Raw genomic sequence first — 13,581 nt, forward strand, 5'->3', positions numbered from 1 at the left:
AGAAGAGGTGAAAGAGGGAGAGACAGGAAATGGGCCCCCCATCCTTGCCTCAGACAGGGCCGGCCGGCTTACTGGCCCCCCCGACGACGCACACATACATAGCCGAGCCGGTCGTTGTCTGAAGAGACCTTGCCTCCTCCTCCCGTTCATTGATACTTAGGCAGCCTCGTCCCAACCTTGACACCTGTCAACCTCGCCCATGCCCTTGTTAGGCCACCCCGACCAGGCCGCAGGCCGGGGCCGCAACAGACGGCCGGGAAGGGGATACCGGTATGGTCAACGTGACCAGGTGAGTGAGCAAGGCACCGACAGGGGGCCCGATCTCGCGGCCCTCGTGGTGGCCGTCCCGGGCCGGCCTGCTGTCCCCTGCCCAGCTGCCCCTCCCAATCCTACGTTGCCGACTCAGGCGAGGCGGGAAGGAGACCTCTCCTTTGCTTTTTTCTTCTTCTTGTGTGTGTGTGTGTGCCTTTGCAGATACAGCCAGCCAGCCAGCCAGCCTCGGTGACATCAGGTCTCAGCTCTCTTTCTCCGGCCCAACTGTCGGGTCTTCTTTCTTTCTTGTCCGTGGCCAGACGGCACTTCCCGTTTTCTCAAATGAGGAATCGAGACAAGACGCCGTGCCCGCCCAATTGCCGGGTGTGGTGGCGCTGAGGCGGGTTTCAGTCCTGCTGAGAAGAGACCGCCGCCCGCAAACACGTAGTTTCTCAAGGCCGGGCGGGCATTGAGTCGGGCAGGGCAGTGCTGGGGAAGCGGGATGTCTTTTCGGTTTTTGAGTGGAGGGTGTGTTGGCTGAAAGAGGGAGTGGTGTAAGGACAGAGACGCACCCTTGGCTCATCTCCTCAGCCTTCCTTGCTGGAATTGGTCTGGTTGGAATTTGAAGACGCGGCGCGTCTTCAACCGTCCATGGACAAAAGAAATAAGTTGATCACTGACCGTGGGCGGTTTAAGAAACAAAGTGACGTATGAGAGCCCGTCCTGATTGGAGTCCACCAAAGAGAATTGTTCTTCATACAGACCATCGGCGGAGAACAGCTCTCTACCTGTGCAAGACAGATTGGTGGGTCCGGTCACGGTTGACAACTCGCTCTTCAGTCGTTGCCCATCACGTACGTTTTCATGCATATGCAAGTCAATATCAGAAGAGACATGGGAGTCAAAATCTGTCGGTTTGTTCTAAGCTGTCAAGCTATTAGAAGAATGCCCATCCGGAACGCCCTTTCCAGATTTCGTCCGTCCAATGAACCTGAACCTGAAGCCCTCCTTTGCCCCCCCCCCTCCATTGAATTCCTGCCCGAAAATAGAACCGGCCTCTCTTCCTCATGGATCGCATAGTCGGGGGGCAGCACAACAAAGGGAATAAACCAAGATCAAGTGCCAACACACAAAAGCCAACAACAGTTTTTGTAAAGCGGCCAAACTGTACCCCCGGCCTGATGGGAAAAGATAAATCATAGACAAGTTGAACGCCGTCTGAGATAGTAACAAGAGTGTGAAAAAGCCGAGCCCAAATATAATATTGCACCCGTCCCGTGACCCATTATTTCCGAGGTGTTTTGTGCCAAGGATGGTGGTGGTGTGTGTGTGGTCGCGTTGTTTCGAGAATCGAAGTTGACGTTAGGAGAAGTTAATTGTCGAGGGAGAGTATTGAAAAGTAGTAGAGAAGCTTGGTTGTATAAATGAAAGTTCCAAGTCGTTGCAAGAAAAAAGCCCCGTTTTGGGAACGGGTCCTATATTGGTATCTCTGGCGTCCCCATGTCGACCGATTTCATGGAAGCCCTCCGCGGCCCCGGTGCACACCGCTTCCCTCCCCCCGAGCCTGAGGTGTACAAATACACACGCACAAGACATTATTGTATCTCATTTCCAACCCATTTCTCCTCGTTCCGACGGAGTGTCCGCTGTTTCTCACTGGGCTTCCACCGCATTATAAGGACTTTTGAAGTTCTCTTGGTCGGAACAGGCCGCGGGATGCCGCAAAATATACACACCACTGTTGTCACACGCATATCGAGGTATGCAAAAATGCGCAAAGTTTTTCTGGATTCCTGACCCTGAACGTGATGATTAAGGCCCACCGGGGATGCCGCTCAGGAGTGGAAGAGATCCCAAGCCCTTTCGCAGATCCGCAGGAACTCTTCCCTCTTGGCACGTTGTGTTTCAGGGCTGTCTCGCCCCTCACCAAAGGGTCCTCGCCTGACCGATGGCCGGCCGTTGCCCAGCGGGGGCGAGACCCCGGCCTCGTACTCGTCGCGGCGGCGCTTCGTGGTGCTGGTGCTTCGGCTGGCGTCAACTCTATGTGCGCCGTGCAGGGGCGATGGCGGGGTTGGTGGCTGATGGCCGCCGTAGTGGACTAACTTTGGCAGGAGTTCGGGACGCCCTCCAGCAAGCTCATGCTGGGCTTCCTCAGCCGACTTGTATTCCCTCGGCCTGGTGGCAGTGGGCGGGGGGTGAGGGTTGTGGGTGTGGCCGGGCGAGCGGGCTGGCTGAGGGGGGCCGTTCTGGTGCTGCGCGTACATGGCATGCCCGGTGGACTCGGGGTGGCCCGAGTGCAGGTTGTGGCCGAAGACGTCGGAGATGGGTGGCAGCCTGTTGTTTGTTTGCGTTGCAGGCACGTGGTGGATGTGTGATGTGTTTGAGAGCTTGGAGGGGCGGTTCTCGATGTGCCGAGTCAGAGGGTGCGGGTTGTTCATGCCAGTAAATGTCTGTCCGAGGGGAGCTGACTGGATGACTCTCTCGTTGGCAAAGTTCTCGTGTGACGGTGCAACAATGGACAGCCCTGGGGGAGCCTTGTTCCTGCGCGATTGCATCCCGGGCGTCTTGGCTGCGAAACCGCTCTGTGGCTCCTTGTCCTTATCACTCGGGCCATCTCCCTTTGCTGACTGCTGCTGGAGTCGTGCTTCAATCAGGTGTCTCTGCTGCTCGCGGACGGACAGACTCCTCTGCACTTGCTCCTTCATGATGGGATCCTGTGTGACAAAGCCGGGGGACAGGCAGGCGAGCCCCATCTCCTGGATACCCAATCCGCTCTCTCTCGACCCCAGAGGACGGGCAGTCGCGGCACCGGAGCCAACCTGGCCGCCCCGGGACAGATCTAGCCTGCGAGGGCGGTGGCGAGCCGTTGTGAGGTCGGGGGAGCCGGGCTCCTTCTTAACGATGATCCTGGGAGGGCCTCCACCTGTTCGAGACCTGTATTGGGCGAGGGGCAGTTAGCGACCGGTTGCATCAGGCAGGGGGCGGGTATGCATCAGGATATAAACCTACGCGCTGGGGGGAGATGACTTTGCGGCTCCTTGAGCCTGACCCTTGGGGCTGCGACTGCCAGATCTGTTGGATGATTGTTGCGGCGCAGGTGGTGCTGGCGCACTGGGGGTTGCTGAAATGGCAGTTCGCTGCGCAGATGGGGAAACTGATGCAGGGGCGGGGCCCGCGGCGGCTGGCGGAGAGCCGCCGAAGCTTGTTCGGTCGTGGGGAGCTGGCGAAGGAGCCATTGCGATGGCTGCACTCATGGTTGAGGTGGGCGTGTGCTGAGGATAAAAAAAGACGAGATAAAGGGGCGATTGGATCTACTCCGCGGGAAGGCGAAGAAGTCGGCACCACGAGGTCGCCTGGCTCAGAGACAAGCTAGGAGGCGACTCGTTGGCGTAAGATAAGCCCAGGCAGCTTGTGCAGGACCGGCCGGTGGCTGCAACCCGCAGTGAGGAACGCTGCTGCAAGGTGGACGATTTGGGCCAGACCACAGCAGATTCGGCTCGTCAAAACCCGGTGGTCGAGAAGGGCCCAGATGAGCGACGGGCGGGAATGCGATTATGGGTGCGTGAATGTTGTGCGAGTGGTGAATGGTGGGTGGTGAGTGGTGAGTGGTCAGTGGTGTGGGAGAGTGGGTTGAGAAGCTGAGGCGTGGGAAAGAATGTCCAACGCTGATCGTCGACAGGACTGGACCGGACGGGCAGTGGTGGTGGTGGTGGTGGCAGGGCAGGAAAAGTGCCGTCGGCGGGTCCGCGGGCTGGACAGCAAGACAGGTCGAGTCCCTCGAGGTTGTAGCTTTTCTCGCCCTCTCGTGTCCCTCCGCTCGGTTTAGGGTTTCAAGCCGCCCGCGTTGGGGTGAGACCCGTGCTGAAAGGGCTCTGATTCGGCGGGATTGGGCCCCAAGGAGCAAAGTTAGCTGTCAGCCGATGCAACCCCCAAGAGGCAGCAGGTGTGCGCGCTGCAGCTTTTGCTTGGCTTCCCCCTTTTTTGGTCCTTTCTCGAAGGATGCCGAGTTTCTGGCGCGCGAGGTGTGGAGTACGGAGTACTGCGCAGCCGAGAGTGTGGGCGTGGGCGTGAGCGTGTAAGCGTCAGAGAGAGAGAGAGAGAGAGAGCAACAGAGCCAGAGAAGCGAGCGAGATTCTTCTCTTCCCAAAAGCCAAGTCCTAGAGAGGATATAGTCGCGTGTATGATCTCCTGTAGATCGCCTAATAATTTCGGTCGACAGGTCTTGTTGCGCGGTACTGCTGACGAATGTGTCCCAGCTGAAAGTCGTATTTCGCAAATCGATCAATCAAAGCCGTAATGTATCCTGTATGGGTGTGGCAGGTGTGGGGGGGGGATAAAATGCTAGGGGCGACCTTTGCTCTGATCTTGGGCCCGAACTTCGGACAAGATGGATATGTACTTGAGTCGATACCCGCCCGCAGTAGCAGCAAGCAGCGTTGAGGATGAGAGCGACAGTCTGGACCGTGCGTTCGCGAAGGGGAGAAAGGAAAAGAGAGCCAGAAGGAGCTGTCGCAGTAGCCCGCGGGCTGGGAGGGGGGCCTTTTTAGGAGACGATGCGCTGCTTCAGAATGTGCCCGAGTTCCAAGGTTGGCTTCGAGATACTCCACGGCTGCTACGAAGCGAACAACACCAGCTGCTGGGCCGTGGACTCATGATACGGCCACGACTGGCCGCGACAGGGTAGGCCTGTTGGTCTATGAAAGGGGGGAGGGGGGCTTGCACTGTCGGTGATACAGTGAGGGTGAGAGATCTGTGGCTATTCCCTGTCGGTCGGGAAACCTCGTCTCTGCCTGTCTGGCTGTCGACGTCCCTCTCAATCCTCCTGGAGCCCGCCTACACGCCTCCCAAGTCACCGCAGGCTCCCCGTCCTGGCCCTGCGACTGGCTACCACGCAACTACGCCGCCGCACCAAGATCTGGGAGGGGGGACGGGGGGTCGGGGGGGCCCACTCTGCCACTCTGCCACTCTGCCCGTCTGCACCGAGTTGTTCCCAAGACATCTCAGGACCATTCATGGGTACGGGGCCTGGCGGGGCTCACGCTACCTTAAGCTCCGTCGTTGTTTCATTAATGCTGGCTTACCCACACTCGTCCGCACTAGACCCCTGCTCGTCCCGTTTCCTTTTCCATTGCGACTTGCTGCCAAGTCACTGCGGGCCGCAACTCAGCAGCACGACTTGTCCCTCCGTCCCTGTGTCTCTCCTTCACGCGACCGACCGACCGACTAGTAGTAGTACTCCGTAGATACTGCCAGCCTGCCAGCCTGGGGCATACCTGCTGCCGCTGCCGCTGCCATATACATGTTGCACTCCTCGGAATATCCACCGGCGTCCCGGTGCTTTGGCCTTCGGACGGATGGACGATTCAGTTGCAAGCTTTCCCTTCCGGTGCTTGGCTATTACCTCTTGTTGTTACCATTAAGTTGGCAGCGTCCAAGTTCCTTCGATCTTGGTATCGAATTTTTGCACACGGACCGAGATAACCTCCAAAGACGGCCTAGGGTGTGTGGCTGGCTTGCCCCGAGCCAGGAGCCAGGAGGTTTCTTCAGGGTGTGGCCAGGAGGGCTGCGCAGCCTTGCTCGGTTTTACTTGGCTCAACTATCAACCAGGTAACCCGGCATTGTTGTCCGGTGTCTTATTGTCGGTGGCCTAGCAGCGTCAGATGCCTACGCGGCGGCAACACCACAACCAGCAAAACCACGAGGCTGTGCTGTTTGGATAGGACCCCTTTCATGCTGCTCCCCTTAATTAATAACTTCTCCCTTCCTGCTGAGGCCGCCCAGCAGCAGCCACGGTTCTCTGCACCTCCTTTGAGATGCGCGACTCTGCGCGACTCTGCAGCACTGCAGCACTGCAGCACTGCAAATCAATGCCAGACTCGACGTGTCGATCTGAGTGGCCAACGAGGCGGCGAGGCCGTGCCGCATGTCTCTGCGAGCACTGACCATGCCTGTGTTGTTTGCGCTGCCGTCGCCGAGATGGTCCTATGTGCGCAGACTACCAGGACTACGTCCCGCCCGCAGCCCTGTTGTCGGGGCTTATCCAGGGGTTGCATCGATGCGGCTGTCAGCTTCTTCCTTCGTCCAGTCTGCCAGCCGAGCCTGTGAGCCCGGTTCCATCTTATCGTAATCCTTGTCTCTCCATGGCACAATATGTCAGAAATCGTTGCCCTGACGGCCAATGACTTTTTTGCTTGTGGCAGCTGCCGTATGACGAGCAATGCACGGCATTGCTGTCTTTGAAGAATACGAGTTTTTATAATTGGCCCCCCCTGGGAGAGCACCGCTGCAATCGATAGAGTAGATGCTTTGTGCAACATCAATTGCGGCCCTGGAGGAACACAATGGATAACAGCACCGGCGCTTGCATCTCTCCAAGTACAATCAGACGGTATAGAAGAAAGCACCGATAGGTTCGTTCATTCAGTCACTCCTCGCTCCCCGGTACTTATTTCTCACAACCTTGGAACATAGGCCGGCAACCCGGTAGCTTGTCAGCACGAGGTACTATAGGGACTGGGAAACTCCGGATGGTGCACGATGAGGCCCGTCCTCGCGTTCGCGTATCGAACAACTGGACCCGAGAGAACCCTCCTGTCGGTACATGCCCGAAAGGGTCGAATTGGAATCTGGAGATGGACATTGCCTATGTCAGGGAGCTGGGCAAGCTGGGGCAGTTCGATAGTGATTGGCGCCACATCGACCCGCCATATATTTGTTTGCTGCAAGTGCCTCAGATGGGGTCACATTAATACAGACTATTGATGGGAGGCGGGCCAGTCAATAATCTCCTTTCTCGTGAACGCGCAGGTCCTGGGCCGACGTGCCGTGGTGCGTCCAGGCGTTGTGGGTGACCTCTCCCATATGTCACTGTCAGTTCGGAGGTTTTCGCGCACAGAGCTGGGCCCCCTGGGCGATCTTCGCCCCCATGGAAGTGCCCTGGTGGGCCCCAACCTTGCCCGTCGCTGCACGAACCAGTGCGTCTCTTAGGCACCGTTGCCTCAGGTGGCTCTCCACCAATTAAACTGACAGCGCTCTGAAACGACAGGCACCCAATCAAGTGGCCCCGAGCAGAGAAACTCTGCCCATCCCGTCTGCCCGACCACCCTCGCCTGCCTCTTCGGTCACTGACAAGGCGGTGGACGGTGAGTAACAATAAGCGGCGACGGTGGCCACGGACCCCTCTCTGAAGATTCCCCATCTCCCCCAGGTTTGCGAATGCACCTCGCTGATAAGAAGGCCGACAGCCTCTGACACTGTTTCACTTTGAGGGGAAAGGAGCGGTCATGCTCGAGTTATTGACCGCAGATATAGTGCCCCCGGACATGGACGGACAAGCACTTGCGCGTGCAAAAATGACTGAGCCGCGGTGTGGGCCCTGAGATGGTGTGGCCCCCGACCGGCTCCTTCGCGGCTTCAGCTCTGGGTTGGTATCGGCCGAGCTGCCGAGGTGACAGAGATGCGGTCTGGGAGACAGAAGAGAAGAAGAATGAAAAAAAAAATAAAAATAAAAAAATAAGAGCTTTGTCATCGAGGGTCTCGGCAGTCCATCTGTTGGTCACACACGGATACAGCATCTCCAGTGACAAGCAGGCAAGAGGCTGGCGTGGTGCCGCCCTCATGCGGCTTGCCGCGCGCCAGGGAAAGCATTGTGTCTTTGTCTATATGTGCACTGCTGAAGATCTTGCAGCGCCACTGCTGGTGATGAGCCGAGCCGGTAGTGGTCGTTGGGGCTCGTCAAAGAGTTGGGCAGTGCATGCCTGGCGGCGGTCCATCACATGTGCCCCCGTTGGCCTGGTACCACCCTCGAGGCTGCTGCCAACGGCCGCGCGAGGTCGCGGACGGGACGACCACCCCTCCTGCCCTCGTGTCCGCACTGCCGACCCATAGGACGTCATATCGAGTTTCACCTCATCCCACGATGAGGTGCGGCCAAGGTGGCAGGGTGGTCAAGCAGCGATCGCAATTGCGATCCTGGTGATCAATAGACCGATGATGCTATAGTTGTTTCCGCTCATGTCTCCGCCGTCCCGTTGTACTGTGGTATATGATTATCGCAGGTGGCCCGCATTAAGGTTCACCCAACCTTGCCGCAATTCGCATCCGCAAGGCTGCACTGTGACATTCCTGCAGGATGTTGGGGATGCAGTGAGTGTGGAATACAAGTCCCCCCAGCGAACTCCTCCCTGACCCAGACCGTTCCATGTGACCGATGGGAACAGGCAGCGGGAAGCGTGGATCAAAGGAACGCCTTGAGCTGCTTGGCCAACGACTCATGAACCAGACTGCCAGACCGTGGCGGACAATGCCGATGTGAGAAAAGTTGTTCTCGAACAAGTGGATGTGATGATCGCCGCACCGCCCCGAGCGGTGAGTTTTAAATGCGGCGTAAAGTACCCGGCCAAGCCCAGGTTGTCTCTCTTGTAGAATCGGGACTTGAGGCGAATTCAGAGACTCGCAGGTTTTCCGAATCCGGTCGGAACTGCATGTCTCAAGTAACGAGGCTGGTCCAACATCTCTCTTTCAAGACGCGACCACATTTCATGTGTGCGAGCTGTGCCCGACAAGGACGAGCACACTGCATGCATGCCATCACGAACCAAGACACACCAAGCGTGTGCCAGCGTGTGCCAGCGTGATCTGCTGCGGTACGTGAGTTGCCGTTGAGAGCTAGCAAACCTTAGGGCGAGACCAAGTTTTGGCGGGGATGGGGCATAAACGCAGTCAGGGCCCTGGGAATCTGGGGCAAGCAATTGAGGCAACTGCGTTGTACGGAGTAGGGCCTAGATGCTGGCAGATGGGAGGCTAGAGTCTCCAGGGCTGGGACGTAGGTGGGGGCATGGCTGTTCCCGCGTTGCGATAAGGTTGAGCCTCTTATCGCAAAATCTTGCTGAGTCTCACTGCCGTAGCCTTGTGATCCAAACGCACCCAGCATATTAGTCCACTGGTTCACAGGACAAGTACGGCAACACTGACATACGCCCGTGACCGCATCTACGGCAACTCTGATTCACCATAGCAAAGATGTCAAACGAGATCGGAGACGACACCGTCATGGACGACGTGCAGCAGTCGCAAAACGGCGAGGCCGCCGAAGAGCTTGAAGCGGAGGAGACCAAGTTATTCCTGGTATGAGCAACAGCCCTGCACTCGCACGTGGGAAGGGCGGGAATCCTGACATGACGTACGTGCAGCTCCCCGGCTCCACGCCTACAGCAGCCTCGTTCGAGTTCCGGGACGAGGGCCACACACTCGGCAACGCCCTGAGGTACATCATCATGAAGAAGTGAGTTTGCTGCACTCCTCCATGCTCATCCAGCTGGGTCTGACAATCCCACAGCCCTGACGTCGAGTTCTGTGCCTACGCCATCCCTCACCCTTCCGAGGCCAGGATGAACATGAGAATCCAGACCTACGGTACGTGAGCAACTCAATGCTACATTAATCAAGCTCCCCGCTGACCATGGCTGGCAGAGGGCACAACTGCCATTGATGCGCTGAAGAAGGGGCTCAGGGATCTCCAAGACATGTGCGATGTTGTCGCAGAGAAATTCTGGGACGCGAGGGAGTCTGTTCCTCAGGTCCCTGCTCCCTCCAAGAAGCAGCTGCAACCCAATGGCGAGCCACGGCTGTTTGATTAGTTTGGATCTCTTCGTGTGGCGCATCTGCACCCTACTCTGAGGGAGATTCATGAACATAGGCATAGGTCGGCGTTAATGGCGTGCGGGTAGAAATGGCACATTCGAAGGGATGGTCTCGGATGGCGACTCAGGAACTTCTATTTGGTATCTACAGGGCATCTTTTTATGATATCCCGTCCTCAGTTGCGACCCTGGCAATAAGTCAGTACATGTCATGCTCTGGAAGGTAGCTTTGGCGTGTATCTTACCTCCAGGAAGCCCGACATGAAGTTCGACGGTAATCTGTGTTCTCCCCTGAAGTTCTCCTCCTTGAAATATGACATGATGTGGCTTGACTGCTTCCAGAAGTTCATGGTTTCCTGTTTTTGACGGTCAGTCCGGGCATTCCCATTCCGCGCACGCTCGCTCTGCCACCGTTGGTCAGGCTTTACCTGGTACTCCGCATCGCTCTTGAAGAGCAGGACATCGACGACTGGCAGCTTGTTGACGAATCGGTTTCGCTCAAACTCCTCCCTGATACGCGTCCGGATGACCGACACAGGGAAGGGAACGTTGAACATGGTCTGGATTTCGGGCGCCTGCGATATCAATTGTCAGCCCGGCGGCCTCCGTGGACAAATCCCAGGCACGGCAGCCTTACGGCCACCAGATGGAGGCATCGCATCAACGTACAGCTCGAATCCATTGCCGGTATGACCCTAGCACCCGCTTCTGCGCATCGGCCCAGTTGATAGCTACTCGGTGGTCAGTCACAGCGATCGGAAGTTCGGCCTTGGCGGTACTGACACTGGCGCGTCTTGCGTGCGAATTGCGTTGGCGAGATATGGGCCATGGTGGCTGGAGGATTGCTTCTGGGGGGGGGGCTGTCGTTGTCTTCGACCTGCGTTCTCTTCGACCTTCGTTCGGTTCTAAAGTGCTCTGACGTTCGGCTCCAGCGCGAGGCAAGGGGAAGCTGTTGCAGATTGACCACTCACAGGCGGCGATTAGATAAGCAGCCCGCCAACGCGCTACTGCCTGCCCGCGGCGACATCCCGCCTTTTCAGCCTTCAGCCTAGTAGTTATTCCAGTAGCACATTGCCCCCCCCCCCAACATTCATGCAACGCGTCTTGCCCAGTGATTGCTCGAAGCATACCAACACTCCATCACTGCAGCTCTGAAGTTGGACCGCCCGGCTGGCCGAAAACAATACTCGTTCATCGAACCACAAGCGAAGCGCATCGACATGCCCGCCATTAGGCACGCCTCGAAGCGCAAACCGCCGCCAGATGGCTTCAGTGACATCGAGGACGACCTGCTCATTTTCAGCAACAAGATGAAGGATGCGCAGAACACCCCGACCGACAACATCCCCAAGCACCAAGCGCAATGGCCCATATTCGAAATCTCCCACCAGCGAAGCCGATACATCTACGAACTCTACTATGAGAAAGAGGCGATCAGCAAGAAGCTTTACGACTGGCTCCTGAAGAACGGGTATGCGGATGCTATGCTGATCGCAAAGTGGAAGAAACAAGGTTACGAGAAGGTTCGTCTCAGTCTACAACGCAACGCTCTTTGGGGCGCATCAAGCTAATCTCAATATAGCTGTGCTGCTTGCGATGTGTGCAGACGAAGGAGACCAACTTTGCCTCGACCTGTATTTGTCGGGTGCCGCGAGCACAGCTCAAGGAGGATCAAGACATACAGTGTGTCAGTTGCGGATGCAGAGGATGCGCTTCGAGCGACTGATCACGACGCCGAACACGAGACTGGGCAAATTGCACGTAGCACGACGAAAAGGCAGGAAGGAGTTGGGGTCTTGATTTGAGAAGGTACGGCATCACCACCTGATGACCAGATTTCCCTGGCATACCAATAGAGATTCATTTTTTGAAGCAGATCATTTCTACTAAAGACGCTTGACGCTCCCCTGGGTATCTCTACGCCCACAACGCCGAGTGATACATGGCCAATTCCAGGCGGCCAGATGTCGCCGAGCCCACTACGCTACCCTTACCGCGGAGGCAAACCGGATTTTTTGGAGGCGAGTCGAACATTTCTGGGGACAAACTTCAAGGACGACATGGCTCCTGTCAACTGCTCCATATCCGTATCCTGGGCCGCCGTCTTGCGATCGTGGACTGCCTGGTGTTTTGGCAGAATATCTGAGCTAGCCTCAAGCGCAGCAACATTGCTGCTCGTGGCGCCTCTGTTGTTATCCTTGCCAATGTCGCTGTTTGGCTGATCCTGGGAGACCGGATCGTCCATCGCAACATCTACTGGCTCAACGGCTCTGTCATTAGCGGTTGCATTCACCTGGATGCCATTGCCTTCTGCGACACCTGGCGTGGCGTCTTTGCCAGATTCCTTCTTGCCGCCCTTGCGCCCTTGCTGGTGAGCATTGTCGCGGTGATGCGTGCGTGGCTTGCTCTCTTTACGGTTGACGAGCATGGACTGGCGGCGGTCAACACCAGCCTTGGTTACTGCGAAGAAGTAGTTGGTAGGGTACTTGTGCGTCTCGATCAGGTGTGCACGCCTCTCAGCCGGCGTCTTCCGCTTTTCGGCGCATGTCTCAACGAAGCAGGAGTACTGGGTAGCCATTAGTACCCCCATGTAGTACTGTATAGAAAAAGCAACTGCTTACGATGTTCTCCCCCTTCTCTTTCCGCAGCTCAGTCAGGGCATCGTGGAATTCTCCGATATGTAGATTGAGCATATGTGAAGAAGGAAAGTTCTTTCTGCAATCGATGCAGCGATTTTCATGCGCCTTGTGGTAGTGCGACTCGTACTCTTCGTATGATGGGAAGCGTAGGCCCGGTCCGTGGCCAGGGAGTGAGCAGGCGAAATCGAGGATGGGAGTAGACTGCGAGTTGTCGGCAACGTCGAGGCCTAGGAACTTGGAAACGGGGACGATTTCAACATCTTGCTCGGTGGTCGAGGACGGAAGGTAATCCTCTTCAGGCTCGCGTGAGCGCTTCATTCTGCTTGGTGGAGAGGACAGGGAGGATTACTTTTGTGTTAGTCCCGGTGCTCGTCTATGGCCTCCAAAGTGAGGTTCCACTGAGATGCGCTGGCCGAAGGTGTGTTTGCATTGTCTTGACGCCACGCCGGATTGTTTGGACTGCAGAGCTTCATTCACAGTGACGTGACTGTACTCTGTGGAAAAGACCCACTATACTAGTAGAACAAACAGTGCTCTGTACCCTGGCCAGGTACACCCTGCAGGGTCTTCCTCATGTGTCTTGACTCACCACAGCACTAGCGTGCGCTGGCTCGGGAGACATCTAACTGTGAAGGACCAGCCATTACTGTGTATGTCTGCTCTATCATACTGTATATGATGTTCAAGGACGTACCAAACAGAATTCTGTTGGCAAAAACTGTAGAACTGATCAAAGCCCAGAATGTTGCTGGGTGCATCACAGAGTGGTGGTACGTTCGTAGAGACAGAGGCATCCAGGTAGCATCAACCTTGTAGCGGGTACCTGGCATTCAGTGGTACCCAGGTACCCTTGGGGAGCTCCTCGAGTTGCCCGCAGCAGTGCACGGTCCAGCCAGTAGAGCAGCAGCCGATCTGCGACTACTCTGAACGCGGCTTACACCCAAGAGTCAATTGACTTCTTTGATGCCTCGAGGGGTTTTTGCGATCGTCAACATCGTTCCCACCGACACAGCACTGCAGAGTTCCACGTTGCGCCCCCAGGAATAACC

At 56.8% G+C, this 13,581-nt stretch overlaps 7 protein-coding genes across 7 annotated transcripts; 4 read left to right on the plus strand and 3 right to left on the minus strand.

Moving 5' to 3' along the window:
• Positions 1-1,147: 1,147 nt before the first annotated feature.
• KVR01_008469 (uncharacterized protein) lies at positions 1,148-5,156 on the minus strand. The gene is made up of 2 exons (XM_044792384.1): positions 3,262-5,156; positions 1,148-3,186 (listed from the first exon to the last, which is right to left on the minus strand). Exons 1-2 carry the CDS (start codon positions 3,504-3,506, stop codon positions 2,088-2,090), a joined length of 1,344 nt encoding a protein of 447 aa, XP_044642236.1. The 5' UTR covers positions 3,507-5,156; the 3' UTR covers positions 1,148-2,087.
• Positions 4,821-5,301, plus strand: KVR01_008457 (uncharacterized protein; the record flags this gene model as incomplete). The annotated part of the gene is made up of 3 exons (XM_044782795.1): positions 4,821-4,892; positions 5,081-5,186; positions 5,237-5,301. The coding sequence occupies 3 exons, from the start codon at positions 4,821-4,823 to the stop codon at positions 5,299-5,301; spliced, it is 243 nt and encodes an 80-aa protein (XP_044642224.1).
• A 2,234-nt stretch (positions 5,302-7,535) lies between these two features.
• KVR01_008406 (uncharacterized protein) lies at positions 7,536-8,139 on the plus strand (the record flags this gene model as incomplete). The annotated part of the gene is made up of 4 exons (XM_044785990.1): positions 7,536-7,596; positions 7,633-7,675; positions 7,843-7,950; positions 7,995-8,139. The coding sequence occupies 4 exons, from the start codon at positions 7,536-7,538 to the stop codon at positions 8,137-8,139; spliced, it is 357 nt and encodes a 118-aa protein (XP_044642173.1).
• Positions 8,140-9,273: 1,134 nt separating this feature from the next.
• Positions 9,274-9,890, plus strand: KVR01_008823 (uncharacterized protein; the record flags this gene model as incomplete). The annotated part of the gene is made up of 4 exons (XM_044789326.1): positions 9,274-9,378; positions 9,444-9,535; positions 9,590-9,666; positions 9,724-9,890. 4 exons carry the CDS (start codon positions 9,274-9,276, stop codon positions 9,888-9,890), a joined length of 441 nt encoding a protein of 146 aa, XP_044642590.1.
• A 179-nt stretch (positions 9,891-10,069) lies between these two features.
• On the minus strand, positions 10,070-10,722 carry KVR01_008683 (uncharacterized protein; the record flags this gene model as incomplete). Its single annotated transcript, XM_044787272.1, has 5 exons — positions 10,070-10,081; positions 10,139-10,249; positions 10,322-10,468; positions 10,563-10,624; positions 10,677-10,722. The coding sequence occupies 5 exons, from the start codon at positions 10,720-10,722 to the stop codon at positions 10,070-10,072; spliced, it is 378 nt and encodes a 125-aa protein (XP_044642450.1).
• A 391-nt stretch (positions 10,723-11,113) lies between these two features.
• Positions 11,114-11,619, plus strand: KVR01_008492 (U2 snRNP complex subunit BUD31; the record flags this gene model as incomplete). Its single annotated transcript, XM_044786355.1, has 2 exons — positions 11,114-11,416; positions 11,476-11,619. 2 exons carry the CDS (start codon positions 11,114-11,116, stop codon positions 11,617-11,619), a joined length of 447 nt encoding a protein of 148 aa, XP_044642259.1.
• A 264-nt stretch (positions 11,620-11,883) lies between these two features.
• Positions 11,884-12,850, minus strand: KVR01_008422 (uncharacterized protein; the record flags this gene model as incomplete). The annotated part of the gene is made up of 2 exons (XM_044793157.1): positions 11,884-12,459; positions 12,515-12,850. The coding sequence occupies 2 exons, from the start codon at positions 12,848-12,850 to the stop codon at positions 11,884-11,886; spliced, it is 912 nt and encodes a 303-aa protein (XP_044642189.1).
• Positions 12,851-13,581: the final 731 nt, after the last annotated feature.

Source organism: Diaporthe batatas, assembly GCF_019321695.1.
Source record: "Diaporthe batatas strain CRI 302-4 chromosome Unknown Contig00010, whole genome shotgun sequence".
Taxonomy (NCBI): domain Eukaryota; kingdom Fungi; phylum Ascomycota; class Sordariomycetes; order Diaporthales; family Diaporthaceae; genus Diaporthe; species Diaporthe batatas.